Genomic DNA, 25,669 nt, shown 5'->3' with positions numbered 1-25,669 from the left:
AGACTAACACTACCCATAGACTCAACACTACCCAATCATCACTGCCCATAGACTCAACACCGCCCACAGACTCAACACTGCCCACAGACTCAACACTGCCCATAGACTCAACACTGCCCATAGACTAACACTGCCCATAGACTCAACACTGCACCTCCGATTAGCGCGGTTGGCTACGTTCGGTCAAAAAGAAGTTCAACATACACACGTATATACTGCATTGCTGCAATCATCACGCGCCCGACTAGCATCGACACCACACGCGGTCCACAGCCGTCTATCGCACGCAGCAGCAGGGCCACGCTGGGCTGACGAAGGAGGGTGCAGCGCTCTTACTGCCGGCTTGCGCCCGTCCTTGAGCAGGGTCTTCCTCTTGAGCGCTCCCTCGATGGTGACGGCGCCAGCGACCGGGCTGGTCACCCCCGACAGCGGGGTGGCGGGGGAACTGCAGGGGACAGAAACAACTTTTAAAATTCTTTTTTTTCAGTCAGGCCAGATTCGAGTCGCCCTACGAGGCCGGCGTACGAACGCTTCGGTTGCGGGTCAGCTCGGCGAACGGCCGGTGGAAAAGCATCCGGGGGCTCTGCGCCGGTTCGGCTCGGATGTGCCAGCGGAAAAGCGGTGACGGCGTCCAGACGGGCGGCGGTCCCGGCCCACGAGCACGTCTACCGCGTGGGCAAGGCCACGTGCCACAAAATTCGTGGTCAGAAGTCGAATCGGCCTCTCGGCTCGTTCACTCCCTCCGTGTGAGGATGGCAAAATGAGCACCGCTCCACCCTCAAGGGGTGGGAGCAGTGCGGCGCAGCGGTTTAGCGAGCTGAGCTACCAAGGCAGCGGAGACGCGAGTTCAACTCCCCGGCCACGGCTAACAACAAGTGGGGGACGCCGGTTCGCTCCAAACGCCACAGCAGGGCCCAACCAGCCAAACGTCGCCCGCCCGCCCGCCCGCCCGCCCGCAAATCCCCCACGATTCCCACCACCACCGCTTCCCCGCCGAGCACCCTCTGGGCAGTGCAGCGAGCGGGACGCCGAGAGCAGGCGGCGTTCGGTTTTGCCGCGGTCGTCGTGGAAGCAAGAGGAGGCCACCGGGGGGGGGGGGGGGGGGGGGGGGGCGCACGGCCGGTGCGGCCACCGTCGCTGCCGAAACCGTTGGGGGGGGGGGGGGGGAACCGTGCGAGGGTTTAGCCGAGGTTGAAAGCCACGGTGTGGTGGCCCACGTTGCAGTCCCAGTGGTACCGTGAAGGAGTTTGGTAATCGTGGGGGGGGGGGGGGGTAAGGAGGAGGAGCGGCAGACAGGTGATTAGTTTCAACCTCCTCGCAGACGTTTAAAGGAAGATGCCGCCCGGTTCAGAATTCCAACCAGGCTATGTGGCCGAGACGCATAGACTCACACAGAGATCCGTAGACTAATATGCCAACCAGGCTATGTAGCCGAGACCCATAGACTCACACAGAGATCCGTAGACTAATATGCCAACCAGGCTATGTGGCCGAGACTCATAGACTCACACAGAGATCCGTAGACTAATATGCCAACCAGGCTATGTAGCCGAGACCCATAGACTCGCACAGAGATCCGCAGACTAACATGCCAACCAGGCTATGTGGCTAAAACCGACTGACTTACACGGAGATCCATAGCCTAACAAATTCAACCAGGCAATGTGGCCGAGACGCAGAGACTCACACAGAGATCCGTAGACTAATATGCCAAACCGGCCAACTCCCTGGGGCAGCACATTCTATATGACATAGCATCTGGCTGTTGTGTTTATTGGAGAGAGGGGTGGTGGGGAGGGGCATTGCATCTTCCTTTAAAATATTAATCAGCATTGGAGCTCCCGACGCAAGAAAAGCATCCCGCCACCTGTGAACGCCGACCAATCAAACGCCTGCGGAGAGAGGGGAGAGGGGGGGGGGAGAGGAGAGAGGGAGGGAGGCTGGCGGAAGGAGCTGCATGCATGGCGAGGAAGTGAGGAAGGCAAGGGTGGCGTGAGGAGTAGGAGGAGGGGGGGAGATAGGTACCTGCCGTACGTGTACCGACCGCGGTACGCGCTGTGGTTCCCATCGCGGCTCAGAGGGCCCAGGGACGCGTATAAGCGCACCCTGGCAGCGTCACAGGGGGCGGGGGGAAGGGGGTGGAGATGAAGGCAGGGGATGAGGGAGGGAGGGCTTGGGGGGGAGGAAGGGCATGGGAGGGAGGGAGGGTGGAAGAGAGAGCATGGGAGGGAGGGCTTGGGGGGGAGGGAGGGAATGGGAGGGAGGGCTTGGGGGGGAGGGAGGGAATGGGAGGGAGGGCTTGGGGGGGAGGAAGGGCATGGGAGGGAGGCCATGGGAGGGAGGGCACGGGAGGGAGGGCATGGGAGGGAGGGCTTGGGGGGAAGGGAGGGAGGGCAAGGGAGGGAGGGCATGGGGGGAAGGGAGGGAATGGGAGGGAGAGCAAGGGAGGGAGGGAAAGCATAGGAGGGAGGGTGGAGGGAGAGCATGGGAGGGAGGGCATAGGAGGGAGGGCTTGGGGGGAGGGAGGGAGGGCAAGGGAGGGAGGGCAAGGGAGGGAGGGCAAGGGAGGGAGGGCATGGGAGGGAGGGTGGGAGGGAGGGCATGGGAGGGAGGGCATGGGAGGGAGGGCATGGGAGGGAGGGAGAGCATGGGAGGGAGGGTGGAAGGGAGGGTGGGAGGGAGGGCATGGGAGGGAGGGCATGGGAATGCCCACAACATCTGCCAGGAGAGGAGTTCCAGTTTGCAACTGCGCTACCGCGGCATTGCGACCGTCCATCCTCGCCTCTCTCTTGCGTCGCCCCTCACAACGCAACCACCGCACCACGAGGGCGACCTGGATCACGCCACTCCAGTCGCGGGCGGGATACGCGTGGCCTCCACGGAAACGAGAGGTTGGGGGACCGATCCACGGTAGGGGGCGGGGGGGTAGTGCGCCCGCACCCCCGAGTATTTGCAGGATGCGGGGGTAGGGGGGGGGGAGGGAGAGGTGGGGAGATGTGCGCGAGAGCGGGCGGTGCGGCTTGTGTACCTCTCAAACTGAGGCCACGCGACGTCCTCGCTCTGCTGGGAGCCCTCGCTGCTGCCTGGAGGTGCACACACACAGAGACAAAGATCCCGCGAGCGAGCGCAGCCTTCAACACGCTGCTGGGGCAAGTGCTGCTGGCGAGCAGCAAACCTGCGAGAGGGGGGCAGGGCGCGCGAGGCGGGAGGGTGGCCGGCACCACGGCCGAGCCGCCTTTGTCTACCCGGTTCCTCGTGCTCACCACACACCGCACCGCACCGGGCACTCGTTTAAGGCTGAGTCGACCTAGGGGAGGCCCAGCACCGGTTCGGATATTCAACGGTGGTGTTGGCCGTGAGCAGGAGTCGGAACTCGGGCCTCTGCCGGGTTCGTAACGCAGCGTGGCGCTAACCGCCGAGCCCACCGCTCATCCACACACACACACGTACATATAACAACAAAGACAAAGGTCTCACGTATAGCCTGTAATAGACTGTTGGGGCAAGTGCTGTTAGCGAGCAGTGACTGCAAAGGCCGGCACGGCACACGACGGAGTGGGTGGACAACAACACGCCCGGCCGCCTATGTGGCGATGTTTACACATCGCACCGGGTACTCATTTGAGGCTGAGTCGACCTCGGGGAGGCCCAGGACCGTTTCAGATAATTGTCACTGGTGTTGGCTGTGAGCGGAAATCGAACCCGGGTCGCCAGGTTCGTAGCACAGCGAGCTAACCACTACACTACTCCTCCCCGTGTACACAGACGCGTACACACATATACACGCACACATACATATGAGGGAGTATATAAGTGGGTAATTGTATGAGTGAGGGCATGAGTGAGTAAGTGACTATATGGGTGAGTGTGTATATGAGTGTATTTACGAGTGCAGAAGTTAATACATATACGAGTATATGAGAATGTGTGTATGAGTGAGTGTATGAGTGACTAAGTGAGTGTTTGAGTATGTAAGTGATGGAGTGAATATAAAAGTGGAGACACGAGTGAGTTTATGAGTGAGAATATGAGCGAGTGAGAATATGAGCAAGTGAGCTTATGAGCGAGCGAGCTAGTAAGTGAGTGGTTGAGCGAGTGCGTGTAAGAGTGAACGTATGAGTGTGTGAATGAACGAGCACATGAACGAGCAAGTTAGCGTATGAGTGAGTGAATGAGCGAGTGAGCGTATAAGCGGGTGAGTGTATGAGTGAGCGAGTGGATAAGTGCTTGTATGAATGTGTGTACGAGTGTGTGTATGAGTGAGTGCGCATATGGGCGAGCGAGTGGGCGAGCGAGTGGGCGAGCGAGCGGGCGACCGTACCGAGGGAGAGTCCGTTGGAGGCGGAGGTGGCGTGGCTGCGGGGTGACGTGCCGCCACCCCCCTCCAGCACGCTGTCGTCCAGCAGGTGTCTCGCGCGGCCGTGCGGGAAGGTGGCGCTCCGCACCTCCACGTCGCTAAGACGCGGCACCATGCTGAGCACAAAACACAAATAGGTTACGGTCAAGTTAGGTGAATGGGTTCATGAGTCAGTCACTCACCAGCAGCCCAGGCTGTGGCTAGTTATATTAATGAGCGAATGCATTCATCACTCACCAGCAGCTCAGACTGTGGCTCGCTACATTAGTGAGTGAATGAATCAGTCTAAACTATTTTTTATTTTACCAGGTAAGGCCCACTGAGCTATATAGCTCTTTTTCAGAAGCGACCTGGTTATCACAAATGATAGCTCAGCAAAGTGGGGAATAACCGGAGGACCCGGAGAAAAATCCATGCGACCACAGGAAGAGACACACGCAAACTGCAAATATACAGGTGTTAGCGTCGGGATCAAACCCGCGACCTCCTGTATACCAGGCGAGGGAGTTAACATCTCGCCACCGTGGTGCTCCTGGTGAGTGACTGATTCACTCACTCACTCACCATGAGCCCAGGCTGTGGATCGTTAGGTTAATGAGCGGATGCAATAATCACTCACCAGTAGTCCAGGCTGTGGATCGTTAGGTTCATGAGCGAATGCATTAATCACTCACCAGTAGCCCAGGCTCTGGATCGTTAGGTTCATGAGCGAATGCATTAATCACTCACCAGTAGTCCAGGCTGTGGATCGTTAGGTTAATGAGTGGATGCATTAATCACTCACCAGTGGCCCAGGCTGTGGATCGTTAGGTTAATGAGTGGATGCAATAATCACTCACCAGTAGCCCAGGCTGTGGCTCTTGCGGTGTCTCTGTGCCGGGAGGCACCGGGCCCCCACCCCCGGCGGGGTGGACACGACGGGGGAGCCGCGCGGTGCCAGGCAGGGGGGCGCCGGGCGAGTGGTGGGGCCCGGTGAGGGGGGGGCCGGGCAGGGGGCGTGAACTGTCAGGGGTGAGGGTGGAGGGGGGGCGGTGACGAAGGAGGGGGGAGGAGGATGACAGCATGGCTTACGCAATTGAATCATTGGTATTTTTAAATGTTTAACTTGTAGTACTCCTCCCCGTAGCTCGCGCTTTGTCCTGGGCTCTTGTTTAATTATAATCATAATAAAAATTCCCAAAACATACTTCTCTTTGTGCAAATAGCAGCCCGCACGTCCTTTGGACCTGAGCGTCCATCCTAAAACTAGACTTTGTTATTTTACCAGGTAAGGCCCACTGAGCTATGTAGATCTTTTTCAGATGCGACCTCGCTGTCACAAATGACAGCTCAACGAAGTGACTCATTATCGTCACGTGGAAATCGATAGCAGACAAATACTCCAAAACGCGTTGTGATGTTGATTCTAAATGTGGAGGTGAAAACCCGGAGGACCCGGAGAAAAATCCACGCCACCGCGGGGAGAGAGAGAGACACGCAAACTCCAAATATACAGCAGCAGGCGTCAGGGTTGGGATCGAACCCACGACCTCCTGTATACCAGGCGAGGTAGTTAACATCTCCTAGCCACCGTGATGATGATGAGAGACACGCAAACTCCAAATATACAGCAGCAGGCGTCAGGGTCTGGATCGAACCCACGACCTCCTGGATACCAGGGCGAGGCAGTTAACGTCACACCAGCCAGCCAGCCAGCCAGCAAAACTTGTTTTCTAAACACAGTACGATCGTATCAAAGCGAATATCCCGAGCGTTTGGGTGGGATAACGCGGGACGACGCACTGAACCCGGCTCAATGTGCCTTTCCTTTTTAGGACACGCCCCTTCTTCTTCAGGCCCCGCCTTTTACTTGTTAGGCCCCGCCTCTTGCTGGTTAGGCCCCACCCCTCAGGACGCAGGGGTGGGGTGGCACTTGTTTGGATTGTGGTGGAAGGGGGGGGGGTTTACGTGCAGAAGAAGGTCAGGGGTCGTGCGACTCAACCACCGCCAAAATCCCACACACAGCAGCAACGTAACACGTGACGAGGATCGGATGGACGACAGCCGAACCAACGTGACGATCGCACTGCTCACAAAGCGATTGCTAATTTTATTGAGCGTCAGTAGGCGTCGTCGGACAACGCGATTGGCCGACGCACAAACCCGAGTTTGACCACCTCGGCCTTCCCAACTTGCGGGCCGACCTCTCCGAATCGCGAGCCCGCCACGTCCAGCGGCGAACGAGAATCTTTGATTCATCGAATGACGAGAAACCGGGCAAACCTGGGACGTCTTCTCTCGACGAGGAAAGACGAGGTGTACTCGCGCCGGGCTCAATCTGAAGGGACAGCCTGCACACGGACACACACAAAGACACACACACACACAAAGGTCCCCGGTAAATAGCCTGGACAGACTGTTGGGGCAAGTGCTGTTAGCGAGCACCACCAACGAAGGCCGGAATGGCACACCGAGTGGGTAGTTGGCCAGCACCACGCCCGGATGCCTTTGTCTCCCGCAGTGGCGATGTTTACACATGGCACCAGGTACTCATTTGAGGCCGAGTCGGCCTAGGGAAGGCAGAGGCTCAGGACCGGTTCAGATAATCGTCACCCGATGTTGGCCGTGAGTGGGCATCGAACTCGGGTTGCCGGGTTCACAGTGTGTGGTACAGCTAACCAACTATACGAAGGCCGGCACGGCACACTAGAAGGTGGGTGGCCAACACCACGCCCGCCCGCCTTTGTCTCCCCCAGTGCTGATGTTAACACGTCAGCCCCGCACACGCGCGTGCGCGCGCGCGCGTACATCGCTGCAAGCGAGCGAGCCACTCACTTGTAATTGTCGTCCTCTACGAACTTTTGCAGCTCTTCGATGTAACGCACGGACTTGAGATACTTCTGCACGTGGCTCAGGAAAGGCAGCTCTGCGCAAAGACACGAGACATTCTTTTTCAAACGGAACGCACAAACGGCACGGCGCGCCGCACGAGGGCAGGCACGGCCCGAGAGGAGCAGAGACCCCCGCAAAAAAATACGAAACGCGACGTCCAAAACGAACCGTGTAGCCAGCGTAAATGCAAGGCGGCGGCGGAGATGGTAGAGGCCCTGAGCGGGAATCGAACTCCCGTCGCCGGGTTCGTAGCGGGGCGCGCTACCCCATTATGAAAAGGGTTTTTTTGGTTTGCGCGCGTAAATATGAATGCTGCGTCGTTAAACCCGCCGCCAACACCCGAAACGGCCAATCGGTGAGGTTGTGTCACGTAAGCAAAACGCGGCCAATCCGTTACTAGTACAGCACTAACCGGTTGTGTGTTGGAGAGTTAAACCCACTACAACATTCACAATTCGTTACTGGTACAGCACTAACCGGCTGTGTGTTGGAGAGTTAAACCCACTACAACATTTACAATTCGTTACTAGTACAGCACTAACCGGTTGTGTGTTGGAGAGTTAAACCCACTACAACATTTATAATTCGTTACTAGTACAGCACTAACCGATTGCTGTGTTGGAGAGTAAACCCACTACAACATTGAGAATTCGTTACGAGAACAGCACTAACCGGTTGTGTGTTGGAGAGTTAAACCCACTACAACATTTACAATTCGTTACTAGTACAGCACTAACCGGTTGTGTGTTGGAGAGTTAAACCCACTACAACATTAACAATTCGTTACTAGCACAGCACTAACCGGTTGTGTGTTGGAGAGTTAAACCCACTACAACATTAACAATTCGTTACTAGTACAGCACCAACCGGTTGTGTTGGAAAGTAAACCCACTAGAACATTTACAATTCGAGTAGTGTGACATTTCGCCAGGAATTACAACTCAGCATCATCAGGTGACAGTCAGAGTTGTGGATAAATCCTCCTGTTTCAGTCTTAAATAGAGGCATAAATGTGATGCAAACGCATGCACTCCTACAAAGACAAAGACCCCCGTATAGCCTTAACAGACTGTTGGGGCAAGTGCTGTTAGCGAGCACCTACGAAGGCCGGAACGGCACACGAGGGGGTGGGGTGGCCAGCACCACGCCCGACCGCCTTTGTCTCCCCCAGCGGCGATGTTTACACATCGCACCGGATACTTATTTGAGGCTGAGTCGACCTAGGGGAGGCCCAGGACCGGGTTCAGATAATCGTCACCGGTGTCGGCTGCGAGCGGAAATCGAACCCGGGTCGCCGGAGTTCATAGCGCTGCGCGATAACCACAACACCACCGCTCCCGACACGCGCACACAGCACCAGCATACTATATAGGCACTACATAGGCACTACATAGGCATGAGCATACACGAACGCCCCCTACTGTAGAAACCTGACAGCGCCCTCCGAAAAACAAGTCGGGAGAGTCGGCGAGGAGGCTCTATCCTGGGTCAACGCGAGTCATCGTAATGGCAACCCAAGCAACACTGACATCCCCTCGCTTATCCTTAACATCTCCACCCCCCGCCCACCCGTTAGACGGCCATCACGAGCCCCTGTGTCTGGGGTAGAGGCAGCCAGGCCCTGGGTTCGAACCGAGGTTCACAGCAGCGGTGGTTCGAGTGTCTCGGACGCGGCAATTATGACGTCTCGGGGGGATGGGGGGGGGATAAAAAAATAGTGCCAATTGGCACAGCGGTCAACCCATCACGGTTTGCCCCGTATTCTTGTACGGGGAAGTTGTCAGGTCCATACGGTGTACAGCCGTTTCAACACGGGGATGAAATCAATGTTTTTTGTCTATTTGTTTTCGTTTCTCCCTAGCGATGGGACTTTGCAGAAGGAACGTTGAGATTTATAAGGGGCGCGGGGTGACCGACAAGGTCTGAATTGGCCTGTAACAAGGCAGGCACTGATATTATATGGGGTTGACGGGGTACGCCTTTGAGGAGGTACAGAGAAGGTACGCGGCACAAGGGGAAAACGAACACGCACGCATTTTTCACTCGGTGAAGCACGCGGGCGTGCGTTCCACTGCATGGCAGCAAAGCGTTCGTCTGCGATGGCGGGGCGATTGCGAGTGCCTGCGTGCAAGAATGCGTGCGTGCGCGTCTAGAGCGAGCGCGCGAGTTGTGGTAGTGGACGACAGATGGTGGAGGCGATTGGGCTCGCCGATGAGCGGTACCGGGAGCGTTGGGGTCGGTTGCTGTGGAGCAGGGGGGGGGGGGGCTCGTGAAGGACGCTGCTGCGCGCACGCGCTGATCTACTCTTGCGATGGCACCTGCACGGGATCTCTCTGGCGTCCAATTGCGACGAGGGCGTCGCGTTTGTTTGGTTACGGGTCAAGACGCCCGCACAGCATTAACCGGGGCGGCCTGCCGGATCTGAAACCGTGAAACTCTGCAACAAACGGGGACCCCCCCCACCCCCGCATCACGGCTGGGCCCGCATCACCGGCCCGCCCCCCGGCCCACCGTAATAGCTGGCCGGACGGCAGACAACTTTCTAAAGTCGCGAACAAAAACACGAATCCAAAATAATTTTCACTCGACGCGATGGCACCACTCGCCCCGGGGGACCGCATCTCGAAATGCCGCTTTCGTTTGAGTTCGGCGCAAACGAGCGGAGAGGCGGCGCGTACTGGCACCAACACCGGCTACGAAACCTTCGCCACTTCCAAGTTGAGCAACAATAATAGCGACGGGAATGTGGAGCGAGAGAGCCCACGGAGTGCGTCGCCTGGCGATCGGTGTGCGCCGGTGAAAAGCCTCGCCAGATGTGCCACCTGCGCTATCTTTCGGCCTCGCATGAAAACACCTCGCCGTTCGCAAGCGAGGACGGACCCCCCCCCCCCCCCCCAACTCTCGGTCGGCAGTCCGTCCCACCCCACACCGCGCGTCTCTCTCTTCCCACCCTCCGCCGCCACCGTCGTGGCACGGCAGAAGACGGCCATCGGCCGCCACTCCCGACCCTCTCAACCCCCTGGGGTTGTGCAAACGGCACGGGCTAGACGTTACGCGCTCGTTCACAGTGGACCTGGCTCCCCCTTACGACCCCGTACACCGCCCCGCTCGCCTACGGGACTCTCCGTCTCCGTTGCCGTCGTGCATGAAAAAATGAAAGTTCATCGTGCGCGCACACATGACGCTGCGTTAATTACACCGTCGAGAGCACCAACTCACGACGCGTGAGAAGTCGTGGTGATCGTCGCTGTGGTTGGCCGGCTGAAATCCTACAAACTATTGACGAGATTTTTATTGTTACCAGGTAAGGCCCCACGGAGCTGTTCTGAAGATCTTTTTCAGAAGCGACCTGGCAACTCACAATTAATTGCTCGACGAAGCGGCTTATCATCATCATCATCATCGTCGTCGTCGTCGTTACGTGGAAATGTATAGCAGACAAATACTCCGAAACTCACGATTCCAAATGCGGAGAGAAAAAATTGGAGGACCCGGAGGAAAAAAATCCACGCGGCCACGGGGAGAGAGAGAGACACGCAAACTCAAAGTATACAGCAGGCGTCGGGGGTCGGCATCGAACCCGCGATCTCCTGCACACCAGGCGAGGGAGGTAACATCTCCTGACCACCGTGGCGCCGAGTTAACGGCGACGGGACAGATCGTTTGAACGTTTGCGTTTGTTTGCGTCTCTCTCCGGCCGCGCATGCCTTCGCGTGCGGCACGCACCGTTTGCGTTTATACGTTGCGTAACGCACAAGCGGTGCAAAACGGATTGCGTAGAAATAAAATTGCTTTGAAAACAAAAAGAATGAAAAAAAATGAAGAAAACGTTTGTAAAAAAAGGAAAGAAAAATAAAGGAAAGAAGAAAAAGGAAAGACAAATCAAAAAGGAAAGAAAAATGACAAAAAGGAACGAAAGAAAGAAAGAAAAAAGGAAAGAAAAATTAAAAAAAGAAAAATGACATAAAGGAACGAAAGAAAAAAGAAAGAAGAAAAGAAAGGAAAAAGGAAAGAAAAATAAAAAAGGAAAGAAAAATAACAAAAAGGAACGAAGGAACGAAAGAAAAAAAGAAAAAAGGAAAGAAAAATTTAAAAAAGAAAAATGACAAAAAGGAACGAAAGAAAAAAGGAAAGAAAAAAAGGAAAGAAAAATGACAAAAAGGAACGAAAGAAAAAAAGAAAGAAAAAAGGAAAGAAAATTTTAAAAAATGACAAAAAGGAACGAAAGAAAAAAGGAAAGAAAAATAAAAAAGGAAAGAAAAATGACAAAAAGGAACGAAAGAAAGAAAGAAAAAAGGAAATGAAAATAAAAAAAGAAAAATGACAAAAAGGAACGAAAGAAAAAAAGAAAGAAAGAGGAAAATACATTTTCAAAACCCGCGAGTCATGGAACCAAACGGCTCGTCGACCCGCGGCGCGCCGGAGGATTCCTCCGCCCCGCTCCGGACGGCGCCGCCCGGGTCAAAGGTTACCGTAGTGGCAGGACTGCTGGAAGTCCGAGATGACCCTGAGGATGTTGTTCATCTGGATGGAGCGCTGCTCGTTCTCCATGATGCTGTCGGAGGCCGGGTACGCCGAGTCGATGTAGATGAGATCCGACAGGTAGATACCTGCGCGGCGCACAGGACGACGAGACGGCGTGTTACACCTCCTGCGTGGACTCGCGAAGGCGCCCACCCGCGGTGTCCCCGGCTCGCGCCACCGTAAGGTCGAGCGGTCGCCCCCCCCGCCCCCCCCCCCGTCTATCGAGGGGAAGCCATTCAACTATTCCGACTAAAATCTGTCCGCGTCTCGCACCCCCCGGAAAGGGCATCTCGCACGCCCAGGGGGGCGCTTGCGTGCACCCCAGGTTATAAGAAGCACTGCTCCGGAGGGTACCCCTGCCATACTCTTCCGAGCCGATGAGACTAAATAACGCCTTTATTTTTACCAGGTAAGGCCCCACTGGCCTCGGCCACCACAACGAAGTGGCTTATCATCACCACGTGGACATTTATAGCGGCAGGAAAAGTACTCTAAACCGCGTGGCGTCGATTGTAAATGTGGAGGGGAAAATCCGGAGGACCTGGAGAAAAATCCACGCGACCACGGGAAGAGAGAGAGAGAGAGACACGCAAACTCCAAATATACAGCAGCAGGCGTCAAGGGTCCGGGATCAAACCCACGAACTCCTGTACACCAGGCAAGGTAGTTAACATCTCCGAGCCACCGTGATGATGATGATGAAAGAGAGACACGCAAACTCCAAATAAACCGCAGGCGTCAGGGTTCGGGATCGAACCCACGACCTCCTGTACACCAGGCGAGGTAGTCAACATCTCCTAGCCACTGTGATGATGATGAGAGGGAGAGACACACAGCAAACTTCAAATATACCGAAGGCGTCAGAGTCCGGGATCGAACCCACGACCTCCTGTACACTAGGCGAGGTAGTTAACATCTCCTAGCCACTGTGATAATGATGAGAGAAAGAGAGACACGAAAACTCCAAATATACAGCAGCAGGCGTCAGAGTCCGGGATCGAACCCACTAACTCCTGTATACCAGGCGAGGTAGTTAACATCTCCTAGCCACTGTGGGGTGGAGGGGGGGGGGGTGGCTCCAGAGGTGGTTGGCCTCGCCCTCCGCGCTGGCCAGACAACTCTGGGCGGGAGTCCCCACACTTTGACCCCAGCGCAAGCGACCTGCCGTGGGGAAACCCACCGCTGGGTGGAGAGAGGCGGCGGGGGGCGTGGGAGTGGGCGAGGAAAAGATGCAGCCGTTGTCGTCGTTTCAAAAGCGAAGGTGTGGGTCTCGTTTGTTGGGATATCAGATTGGTTGTCGTTAAGATTTGGACAACATTTTCCGATGATATTTCATACTTTACGGATAATACTAAAAAAATGCGTTCGGTATGACTACTCACGTTCAGGTCACCGTTAATGCACTCAGTGTCATCATTTATCGATTGGCTGCCATTGTCAAAAATAAAGGTCGCAGGGTGGCTGCCTTGGAGCAAAGTGAAAATTGTGCATGTTACAAGTTAGCATTATTATTATTATTTGGTGCTCAGATGGGCGTTGAAGCAGACGGTGCCGCTCATCTCCTCCACACAGCCCCCCGAGCCAGTCGTGGAAACTCCACGTTCGTCCGGCGGGGCCGAGGCTTATCCATAGGACAAACCGCTGCCGGCTTCCCGACCAGAGTGGTGCTTATTTTAACGCCGCCAGATGGACAATGGCCCGAGTCAACCTCCGACCAACCGTGAATTCGATGGGAACCTCTCGCTCGCACGCACGCACACACGCACGCACGCACGCTCGACCGGCAAACCGCCACGTGGCTAATAACAACTACAATTATATTAACATAAAAAAATTCACGATGAAGCCGCTGACGACGATGTTGATGATGATGATGATGTTTACGCAGCGGCGTGCAACAACGCTGGGAGTGTGCGCACCGCGGAAGCGAGCGGTCGCAACATGTGGTACGGATTTGCACGTTCCTTAATCCCGGGCCTTATCTGACCTCCCGCGAGAGCAGACCGTGGCGGACATTAATCACGGCTGACGTTTCGAAATATGTCGGTGTATTTTTTTCTAGCATTTTCGGGCCGCACATTTTCACGGCGGCGGTACCGCGACGCAGACGCACGCGAGCGCGGGAGAGCGACCGCGCCGGTGATCCGGCGGGCAGAACGCCCCACCACCAATGCCCAACACGTCTCCCCATCGCTCATTTCCTTCTCGACGGATCCTATAGCTGGGCCGCTCCTCTTAAAAGATAAAGTTACGTATTCGTCGACTCCGAGCTGCAGACGAGCGGGGTGGGGGGGGGGGGGTGGTAAGGAAGGCGGTCAGTACCGGCGCGAGCAACTATTGCCCAAGCTCTGCAGCCCTATAATTAGGGATCGATAGGCCGAATCCCATTAACGCGCGGCGGCGCTTGCTCGTGACCTCTCGGACGGTCCGCTCAAAACCGCGGCCGCCGGAGACGTCACGTTTGAGACCGTGGCGAGAGAGAGAGAGTGCAATTATTATTAGAAGAGAGAGGGGGGAAAACACAACGCCAACCACCGCCATGTTAGTTTTACACCGGCGCACAACCAGCTGCAACGATGAAAACATCACCGAGCTCAATTCTGGAGAGGGGGGGAGCGGCGTGGAAGGGAAGAAGACGCAAAGTGTGTGTGTCTTGGTTGAAGCGGTACAACGCAACAACCACGTGCACTGGACGTGGGGGAGCAGGGACGGGCAAAGGAACTTCGCCAGAAGAGGAGAGGGGAGGGGAGAAGAGCACGAGGAGGCGGCCGCTGACGCCGCCCTGTAGACCCAAACGTAAAAACCACGTGTTCGCGCTTGTGTGTGTGTGTGCGTGTGTGCGTGGCTCTCGCGTGTGTACACTGCGTATCTCCGTCCGTGTGCTGTTACCGTGCGTTGTTGTCATTCCGCTTGTCTTCCCGGGGATGCCTCGCGCCGAGTCTCAAGATTCTTATCATCCGTGATCGCCAGCTCGCTTCTGGCAAATAAGTTAACGCCTCAGTGGGCTTTGCCTGGTAGGATGGGGATGGTTCCGTTCAATTTGTATGTTTTTGGGCGATTTGTGTTTACCTTTCTTGTACTTTGCACTCCTTAATCTTTGGTTCTTTCGGTGAAGTCACGTAGACGGAAAATGAATGGATCACGACGTTTCGATCGCAGCACAAGCAATCGTCATCAGGTGAGACAAACACAGCAGGAGAACTGCTGAGGCGGTTGATGTTGACGCAGCGGCGTGGAACGAAAGCTTCAAATCAAGATTGACTTTGCACGACCTATCGGTGTTTTTGTTAACGTGTTTGTTGTTGTAACGTTCTGAACCCGTGCCCCAACTGGACATCTGTGGGAAGGAAAAAAAAAACAGCTTTATAGCTCATCGGATTCCTCCTGCCGCTATAAATACAGAATCCGATTTATTTTTCCAGGAGGTCCCCCCCCCCCCACCAAGTGTTGGCAGGAAGGGGATGACGCCGCTCCGCCCTTCAACGCCGATCGAGAAAACCTATTCGCGCTTCCAAATTTGACTTTCCAAACCCGCCAAAAAGAAGAAACTCGCTACGTCGTCTTACACAAGGGGCACGCGAGTGGGCAAGCCGTTTCCCGAAAGACGTCGTTCAACTAACGGAGGCGGCGCCCGTCGTATTTTTTACGGTTAATTTCGCCGCCCCCCCCCGCCCCCCCACCCACCGCATTGTTAACCGGGGCGGCCCGCTTGAGATTGCAACCAGCAAAACGTCCGCGCGACAAAGCTGGGGACGAGTGGAAGCTCCGTCACGACGGGCCCCCCCCCCCCACCCCCACCGTGAGTTCGTGCGCTGCGGCCTCGCCGGGAACGTCGCGACTTCAGAAATCACAACCTTCATCTTACCCTGGAGAAATCCGATGAGCTACGAAGCTCTTTTGCACACGTTGGGTGGGAGTCACAGAGCTACGGCAGTAAACAACACAGACAAACGGGCGGGGGGTGCAAAGTGTAGGAGACGCACGCAAATAGCGAAACAAACAAAAAAAGGCACCGCAAGTTAAAATTGCACAAGTGCAGAGATTCACGAGCCTGGGCAAGGCAGCTACAACAGCAGGACAAGTCCCAGACCTCGCCAATACAACACACAGTAGTCCCCCTCCCCCCCCCAGTAAAATGGAACTATCGCGCCACGGGCTAGAAAAGAATAAAAAGACACTCGCTACACCTGAACGGGGTGGGGCGGGCGGGCGGGCGGGCGGGCGGGCGGCAGGGGGTTTGTGGGGCTCGTGGAAAATTGCTGAAACTTGGCAAAACAAAACATTTCCACAGCTTGGCGAGTGAGCGAGCGAGCGAGCGAGCGAGCGGGAGGGGGCTGGTGGGCGAGCGTCGTCAAGGAGAGACCGCAGCAGGCAACGACGTGAGCCGAGTGGGAAGGAATCCTAAACGCGGTGGAAATTCCGCCCGGCGGTGGCGGCGGCGGCGGCGGCGGGAGGTTTCTCTTGACCGTGGTGAGTCACGTCCCAAACGCTGGTGGGCCTCGGATCGGTTACTTCGGCCGGAGTAACCGCCTCTCCGCGGTTACGGAATTCGCCGGATCATCACAAAGGCGACAGTCGTCGATATGAGCACGCACGCCATTAGTTTCATGCGTTAGATTAATAGTAACAATGTGCCGCCCCTTTTGTCAATCTACTGCTGGATGGATGTAGTCATCCCCCCCCCCACCCCCCCACCCCCCCACCACCCCTCCCCCCCGCAAGGCTGCGTCAGTCGTGAGGGTTGTTTGACCATACTTCACCACACCGGTCGGCGTGCGTTGATGAAGGGCGATAACCCAGGACCGGTTCAGATATCACTTGGGGCGCCACGGTGGCGTGATGTTAACTACCTCGCCTGGTATGCAGGAGGTCATGGGTTCGATCCCGATCCTGACACCAGCTGTGTATTTGAAGTTTGCGTGTCTCTCTCTCATCATCATCACGGTGGCTAGGAGATATTAACTACCTCGCCTGGTATGCAGGAGGTCATGGGTTCGATCCCGATCCTGACACCAGCTGTGTATTTGAAGTTTGCGTGTCTCTCTCTCTCATCACGGTGGCTAGGAGATGTTAACTACCTCGCCTGGTATGCAGGAGGTCATGGGTTCGATCCCGATCCTGACACCAGCTGTGTATTTGAAGTTTGCGTGTCTCTCTCTCTCATCATCACGGTGGCTAGGAGATGTTAACTACCTCGCCTGGTATGCAGGAGGTCGTGGGTTCGATCCCGATCCTGACACCAGCTGTGTATTTGGAGTTTGCGTGTCTCTCTCTCATCATCATCACGGTGGATAAGAGATGTTAACTACCTCGCCAGGTATGCAGGAGGTCATGGGTTCGATCCCGATCCTGACACCAGCTGTGTATTTGGAGTTTGCGTGTCTCTCTCTCTCATCATCACGGTGGATAGGAGATGTTAACTACCTCGCCAGGTATGCAGGAGGTCATGGGTTCGATCCCGAGCCTGACGCCTGCTGCTGTATATTCGGAGTTTGCGGTGTCTCTCTCTCTCTCTCCCCGTGGTTGCGTGGATTTTTTCTCCAGGTCCACCGGTTTTTCCCTCCACATTTAGAATCAACGTCACACGTTCAGAGTATTTGGCTCACTGCTATAAAATCCCAAGTGATGATGATGATAAGTCCTCTTCGTTGAGCTATCATTTGTGATGGCCAGGCCGCTCCTGTATATAAGCAATATATAGCTTAGTAGCATAGCCTTCAATGGTAAAATTAAAATTGTTGTTTTTAGTTTACTTGCCACTGATGTAAAAAATAGAGGCGAGCGGGGAGGCAGGCAGCAGCAGTAATGGCATGAGCCGGCGTCAAATTCCCCCCCAACCGCCGCGCCCCAAGCTCTGTAGTCCTCTACGTATCAAGACGTCGGGCAATTAATGGGCACCCGGAGCAAACCCAATGAATGCGAGGGTGGGGGGGGAGAGCAACACTCGATCCCATCGTGATAAAATTTGGCTGTACCGCATTCTCCTGGCTACGAGCCAGGCTACGGGCTCCACTTCGACGATCATGGCCAGAGAGGGGAGTTTTACACCCCTACCCCCTTCCTTGTGGCGATCCGCCAACCCTACACTGCTGCAGCTGTGGCTGCTGCTGTGGCTGCTGCTGTGGCTGCTGCTGTTGCTGCTGCTGTGACTACTGCCGCTGCTACTGCTACTACTACTGCTGCCACAGCTGCTGCTGTTACTGCTGCTGTGACTACTACTGCCGCTGCTACAGCTGCTACTACTACTGCCGCTGCTACTGCCGCTGCTACTGCTGCTACTACTGCTGTGCCTGCTGCTGTGACTACTACTGCCGCTGCTACTGCTGCCGCTACTACTGCTGCTACTACTGCCGCTACTGCTGCCGCTACTGCTGCCACTGCTGCTGCTACTGCCGCTACTACTGCTGCCGCTGCTACTGCCGCTACTACTGCCGCTACTGCTGCTACTGCTGCTGCTACTGCCGCTACTACTGCTGCTACTGCTGCTACTGCTGCTGCTACTGCTGCTGCTGTGGCTGCTGCTGTGACTACTATGCTATACTTCTGCTGCTGCTAATGCTGCGACTACTACTTCTGCGAGACTACTACTGCTGCGACTTCTACTACTGCTGCTGCAGCTGCTACTACTACTGCTGTAAGTGCTGCTGCTACTACTACTACTGCAAGTGCTGCTGCTACTGCTGCCGCCACAGCGCCGGATTGACGGCGTGCGCCACCGCCGCCTGGCTAGAGGCAAAATGCGGCGCGTGAGCTGGAACACAACGGGCCGCGCTTCGGGGTTTTGGGGCACGCCGCTGCTGAGCCCGGGGAACTGCAGCCGAGAATCCCAATGAACGGAATCAGATTCCCACCGTCGCTCGGGCCAAAGGCAACAAACAGCGGTCGGCCGTGTAAATGTCGTTCCTTGCCAATGAGGGCTCGTGACGGAAGGAAGGGAAAAAGCTAATCGATCACACTGATGAAGATGATAATGAAATGACGCCAAAGGCGACGCGCGGGTGTCCCGTTCGTGGGCGTCCCGTTCACCGCCGAACCTCGTGAACGCGTTCATTTTATTTCGAGCGAGGTGTATCAGCGGCGGTGCCACTGTTTTTTTTTTAAAGACGTCGTCACTCACCGCAGGGAACCGTAGCGACACGACCGCCGCCACTCTACGGCAGCCGGCGCCAAAACTGTGCCGCACGGCCCTCCCCCCCGCGGCCTTTTACTTACGATTGCGTTCCGACAATGTACACACGTACGTCATCACTAACACTACCCATAGACTAACACGTACGTCATCACTAACACTACCCATAGACTAACACGTACGTCATCACTAACACTACACATAGACTAACACGTACGTCATCACTAACACTACACATAGACTAACACGTACGTCATCACTAACATTACCCATAGACTAACACGTACATCATCACTAACACTACACATAGACTTACACGTACGTCATCACTAACATTACCCATAGACTAACATGTACGTCATCACTAACATTACCCATAGACTAACACGTACGTCATCACTAACACTACCCATAGACTAATACGTACGTCATCACTAACGCTACACATAGACTAACACTACCCATAGACTAACACGTACACCATCACTAACACTACCCATAAACTAACACTACACATAGACTAACACTACCCATAGACACTATGAGACCTCCTTTGCCAGTAGCAAGATATAGTAATAGGTTTTTACCCTTTTTGTGCCAGATAAAAGGGTAAAAACCTATTACTACCCATAGACTAACACTACCCATAGACTAACACGTACGTCATCACTAACACTACCCATGGACTAACACCTACACCATCACTAACACTACACATAGACTAACACTACCCATAGACTAACACGTACACCATCACTAACACTACCCATAGACTAACACCTACACCATCACTAACACTACACATAGACTAACACGTACGCCATCACTAACACTGCCCATGGACTTGTCATCACTAACACTACCCATAGACTAACACGTACACCATCACTAACACTACCCATAGACTAACACGTACGTCATCACTAACACTACCCTTAGACTAACACGTACACCATCACTAACACTACCCATAGACTAACACGTACATCATCACTAACACTACACATAGACTAACACGTACGCCATCACTAACACTACCCATGGACTACCACGTACACGTACGTACACGTACGTCATTTGAACGGGAAAGGGTTGACGCAGACAAACAATGGGTGGCGGCGGGGAAGGGGGGGTAAGGAGTAATGTGACACACGGTGACCTGAAGGTTTCGACCGAACCGGACTTCCAGTGACGACAAAATCCAGCGAGGGAGCTTCACAGTCCCAGGTACCACGAAAGTCATTGCCCAATCACCCCCTGTGGATTTGATGATGACACTGCACATATTAAGAGGTGCTAAAGATGATGATGATGATAATGATCCTACCGCCGCTGTTGATGACGCTGCTACTGCCGTACGCATGTTTGGATTCTTACGCACCGTACGTTGCCAACCGCGCTAATCGGAGGCCCTAATTGATAATGACGGCGATGGTGCTACTGATGACAATGATGCTGCGAAAGATTATAATTATGCTACTAAATAAAGATGATGATGATGCTGCTGCTGCTACTGTCATATGCATGTTGAGCCAACCACGCCAATCGGAGGCGCTAATGAAAATAACGGCGCTGGTGCTGTTGATGATGATAATTATGCAGCTAAAGATGATAATTATGCAGCTAAAGATGATAATTATGCTGATAAAGATGATGATAACGCTGCTACTGCCGTACGCATGTTCAGCTTCCTCCGTACCGTGCGTTGCCACCCGGCGCTAATCGAAGGCGCTAACAACAACGACCGCGATGGTGCTACTGCTGCCCTTCCTCACGAACATTAAACGGTGCCCCCCCCCCCCACCCCGTGAAATCAACGTTCGTTCCCCCTCTCGAAGCCTCGCTCTCCTCTCCATCGCCCACTGCCTTCCACCTTCCCTCCCCTCGCCCCCTCCACTCCCTCCCATCCCTCCCCTGCTGCCCTTTCGTGACCCCCCCCCGCCCTCACCTCCCCCCCCCCCCGCGTGTGACCCCCGTTACGGTCGCTCATTCCTCGTCCCGTCCACTGCCCCCCCCCCCTTGCCCTCTAAACCACGCTCGGGTTTTTGTTACCGCTTTAAAAATACCCCAGGCGCCTCGAGCTACGTACGTGCTGTTCGTGTGTACGTTGGCACTTTCTTTCGCACCGTACGTAGCCAAACGTGCTAATCGGAGGTGCGGTGTTGAGTCTATGGGCAGTGTTGAGTCGATGGGCAGTGTTGAGTCGATGGGCAGTGTTGAGTCTATGGTGCAGTGTTGAGTCTATGGGCAGTGTTGAGTCTATGGGCAGTGTTGAGTCTATGGGTAGTGTTGAGTCGATGGGCAGTGTTGAGTCGATGGGCGGTGTTGAGTCTATGGTGCAGTGTTGAGTCTATGGGCAGTGTTGAGTCTATGGGCAGTGTTGAGTCTATGGGTAGTGTTGAGTCTATGGGCAGTGTTGAGTCTATGGGTAGTGTTGAGTCTATGGGTAGTGTTGAGTCTATGGGTAGTGTTGAGTCTATGGGTAGTGTTGAGTCGATGGGCAGTGTTGAGTCTATAGGCGGTGTTGAGTCTATGGGTAGTGTTGAGTCTATGGGCAGTGTTGAGTCTATGGGCAGTGTTGAGTCTATGAGCAGTGTTGAGTCTTTGGGCAGTGTTGAGTCTATGGGCAGTGTTGAGTCTATGGGCAGTGTTAGTCTATGGGCAGTGTTAGTCTATGGGCAGTGTTGAGTCTATGGGCAGTGTTGAGTCTATGGGCAGTGTTGAGTCTATGGGCAGTATGTATGTGTAACTTCTTTCGCAACGTAAGTAGCTGACGTGCCAATCGGAGGTGCTGGGGAAGGACAACAAACTAAACACACAGCTAAGGTGCTCTAGAGATAAGACGATGCCGCTAATGATGATACCGCTGCTAATGATGATGACAATCACTGTTGCTGCCCGACGACGATGATGATGACGACAACTTTCTCTGCATGTGGCGACAATGCTGCTGCTTCCAGTGACTACGCTGCTGCTGCTGATCGTGCCGCTGCTGCTGATGATGATGATAATACCACTGCTGATGATGATGATAACGCCGCAGCCGATGATAACAATGATGCCGGCCTGCCGACGGCTACGGTGATAACCTTTGAGAGAGCGAAGACTGCAGTGTGCATGGACTGCCGCTTCTGTATTGGGACCACACCCCTTGTTTATTTTAAAAAGTGTAACCCATGGTTACAGACAAGAGTCCCCCCCCAAAGGCCACATATTTGAGCTTTGTCGAGTGGAAAAAAAATCGTACAGTTTATTGAATAATTGTGCTGGTAAGTCTTGAAAATATTTAAATAACTCATTTTGTTGTTGTGCACGCGTGTATACGTGTGTACGTGTGCGTGTCTGTCTGTGTGTATGTGGGGAGCGGTGGTGTAGCGGTTAGCGCGCTGCGCTATGAACCCGGCAACCCGGGTTCGATTCCCGCTCACGGCTAACACCGGTGACGATAATCTGAACCGGTCCTGGGCCTCCCCTAGGTCCACTCAGCCTGAAATGAGTATCTGGCGCGGTGTGTAAACGTCGCCACTGGGGAGACAAAGGCGGTCGGGCGTGGTGCTGGCCCCCCACCCCCTCGTGTGCCGTTCCGGCCTTCATAGCTGCTCGCTAACAGCACTTGCCCCAGCAGTCTGTTAAAGGCTACACGGCGGATCTTTGATGTGGGGAGCGGTGGTGCAGCGGTTAGCGCGCTGCACAGCGAACCCGGCGACCCGACCACCAACACCGGTAGCGGTTATCTGAACCGGTCCTGGGCCTCCCCCTCGGTCGACGCAGCCTTCAATTAGTTTGCGGTGCGGTGTGTAAAGTTCAGCGCTGGGGAGACAAAGGCGGCCGGGCCTGGTGCTGGCCACCCACCCACCTTCGCGTGCGGTGCCGGCCTCACATAGGTGGCTGCTACTTCGCTGACGGGCACTTGCCCCAACAGCCTGTTGGGGCCACACGGCGGGGCGGCAATCTCCGTCTTTATCTGTGCGAGCGGGTCAGCGGGTCAGCGAGCGAGGGAGCGAGTCAGCGAACGAGCGAGGGAGCGAAGGGAGGAGCGAGTGAGAGCGCAAGCAAGCGGGGAGTCCGCAAAGATTTTTCTAAGAAATGGTGAATTCTTGGGAAGGAACGCCAACCGCTCCCGCGACACATTTCCCCTTTGGTGTCTCGACCGAGAGCCGGGATCTGCACTGCCGCAGCACACACGGGTAACGTACGTACGCGCGCACACACACACACACGTACACACACGTACACACACGTACACACACGTACACACACGTACACACACCCCGCTCACGCGTAGCTCACTCGCGCGTCCGTCGCAGGTCCGCACACGCAGCGCACGCGGTGCGCCCGCTCGCGTTCGACTCACGCAGGCACACAAAAGGCAAAGATCCCCAACAGCGTAGCCTGTAACGGACTGTCGGGGCAAGTGCCGCTAGCGAGCAGCAGCACCTGTGCGTGCAGGCCGGAACGGCACGCGAGGGAGGGTGGGAGGGACCACGCCCGGCCGCCTTTGTCTTTCCAGTCGCGGAGTTTTTACACACCGCCGCACCAGGTACCCATTTGAGGCCGAGTCGACCTAGGCGAGGCCCGGGACCAGTTCAGATAATCGGCACCAGTGTTGGCCGCGAACGGGAATAGAACTCGGGTCGGCGGGATTGTAGCGCAGCGTAGCGCTAACCACAACTACCGCACCTCGTTGCAGGCAGACACACACACACACACTTGCACGCACACAAAAGATCAAAGATCCCCCATATAGCCTTAACAGACTGTAGGGGCAAGTGGCTGTTAGCGAGCACCTATGAAGGCCGGAACGGCACACGAGGGGGTGGGTGGCCAGCACCACGCCTTTGTCTCCCTAGTGGCCATGTTTACACACCGCACCAGGTACTCATTTGAGGCTGAGTCGACCTAGGGGAGGCCCGGGACCGGTTCAGATAATCGTCACTGTGGTGTTGGCCGTGAGCGGGAATCGAACCCGGGTCGCCGGGTTCATAGCGCAGCGCGCTGACCGCTACACTACCGCTCACGCACACACACACCCGCACACACACGCACGTGCGTGCACACACACACACGCACACGCACGTGCGTGCGTGCACACACACGCACAAGTGGGTGCGCGTCGATTGTGCGACCGACTTATACACGAACTACCCCGCACGACGCACTCGCTCACACTCGCATGCACTAAGCCAGGAGCTTGTTTCCCCCAGCAAAGCCCACCGAGCCAAGAAAACTAATTCTCAAAGTTGACTCGGGCCGGCACACAGAACCTATAACTTACCGTGATGCAAAGTGATATATTTTACGTGTGTAATCCATCCACACTGCGACAGTGACACTCGATATGCATGTGGACAAGTGAAGTAATTTTTAAACATTTCTGAGAACAACTTCCTCCCTCCCGTCCTCCTCCGCCTCCTCCCCTCGATTCATTACATTTGGTGTACAAGTCAACAGCTGAGAATGTAATTCTATAACTCCCAGATTCACAGGGGGCTCAGATCTGCCTTCTCTTCCTGTGTCTATGTCTAGGACTCACTCAGCTACTCACCAACTCACTCACCAACTCACTCACCCACTCACTCACCCACTCACTCACTCACCCACCCACTCACTCACCCACTCACTCACCCACTCACCAACTCACTCACCCACTCACTCACTCACCCACTCACTCACTCACCCACTCACCAACTCACTCACCCACCCAATACTCCCCTCTCTTTTCTGTGTCCATGCCTCTACAGTGACTCAGTGTGCACACAGGAAAAAAACACCTAAGACACGGTAGAAACCCTCAACACACGCCCGTCAATAACGCGGACGCAGAGAGGAAACAAAATAAATAAACGTGGTAGCCAACGTCTCGGGCAATCGCCCTTCTTGACACTCAAAACGTTGCTGCGATAAAAAGTTAAAGCTGCAGCCCTGCAATTGCTCAATGCCACTCTCTGTCTGTCTGGCTCGCTCTCTCTCTCTCCATTTCTCTCTCTCGCTCTCTGTCTCTCTCTCTCGCTCGCTCTCTCTCTCTCCATCTTTCTCTCTCTCTCTCCATCTCTCTCGCTCTCTCTCCATCTTTCTCTCTCTCTCTCGCTCTCTCTCCATCTTTCTCTCTCTCTCTCCATCTCTCTCTCTCTCTCGCTCGCTCTCGCTCTCTCTCTCTCCTGCTCTCTCGCTCGCTCTCTCCGTCTTTCGCTCGCTCTCTCTCTCTTTTTTGGGCAAATCGCAAAGGCTGCTTATAACTTTATTTAACTTAACAATTGTTCTATGTTTGATTGTTCTATTACATTTTTTTTAAATAAATACATGTTGGAAGCAATTCACACATTTGAAGTTCTCATCCTTGCATTAGAATGTACATAGCAGTTCATATTTTGATGGTATCACGTGGTAATGCTCCATCACGTGTTTTACATCTATCACACAGTGAATATTGAACTGAAGCCTGACTTTAAAAAGTTAAATATGCAAATCAAATCTCAATATCTGTCAGAAAAATCGCAATTAGAAATTTTTCCCCAAATCTCGTTCAGCCCGAGTGCTACTCTCTCTCTCTCCGTCTTTCTCTCTCTGTCTTTTTCTCTCTCCGTCTTTCTCTCTCCGTCTTTCTCTCTCCGTCTTTCTCTCTCTGTCTTTCTCTCTCTCTGTCTTTCTCTCTCTCTGTCTTTCTCTATCTCTGTCTTTCTCTCTCTCTCTTTCTCTCTCTGTCTTTCGCTCTCTCTCGCTCTCTCTCTCTCCGTCTTTCTCTCTCGCTCGCTCTCTCTCCGTCTCTCTCTCTCTCAGTCTTTCTCTCT

General features: G+C 54.7%; 2 protein-coding genes across 3 annotated transcripts in view; both read right to left on the bottom strand.

Annotated features, from left to right (window-relative positions):
* The window catches only part of LOC116955291 (ras-specific guanine nucleotide-releasing factor RalGPS2), a 210,592-nt gene that overhangs the window by 163,876 nt on the left and 21,047 nt on the right, over positions 1–25,669 (bottom strand). The window lies entirely within an intron of this gene.
* Positions 35–25,669, bottom strand: part of LOC142905294 (ras-specific guanine nucleotide-releasing factor RalGPS2-like) — a 65,547-nt gene continuing 39,912 nt past the window's right edge. Inside the window, exons 9-16 of one of the 2 annotated variants that reach the window (XM_076053008.1) lie at positions 11,701–11,838; positions 7,172–7,262; positions 6,620–6,687; positions 5,197–5,359; positions 4,322–4,473; positions 3,029–3,083; positions 2,026–2,106; positions 35–445 (exon numbers count right to left, since the gene is read on the bottom strand). In XM_076053008.1, coding sequence (XP_075909123.1) covers positions 196–445; positions 2,026–2,106; positions 3,029–3,083; positions 4,322–4,473; positions 5,197–5,359; positions 6,620–6,687; positions 7,172–7,262; positions 11,701–11,838 — 998 coding nt within the window. In that variant the 3' untranslated portion in view covers positions 35–195. The remainder of the gene's footprint in view (positions 446–2,025; positions 2,107–3,028; positions 3,084–4,321; positions 4,474–5,196; positions 5,360–6,619; positions 6,688–7,171; positions 7,263–11,700; positions 11,839–25,669) is intronic. The other variant, XM_076053009.1, reaches the window with a different exon arrangement.

Source organism: Petromyzon marinus, chromosome 59 (genome assembly GCF_048934315.1).
Source record: "Petromyzon marinus isolate PM22_M1 ecotype Great Lakes invasive population chromosome 59, UKy_Petmar_22M1.pri1.0, whole genome shotgun sequence".
Lineage (NCBI taxonomy): Eukaryota > Metazoa > Chordata > Hyperoartia > Petromyzontiformes > Petromyzontidae > Petromyzon > Petromyzon marinus.
This window is presented reverse-complemented; position numbering and strand designations above follow the sequence as displayed.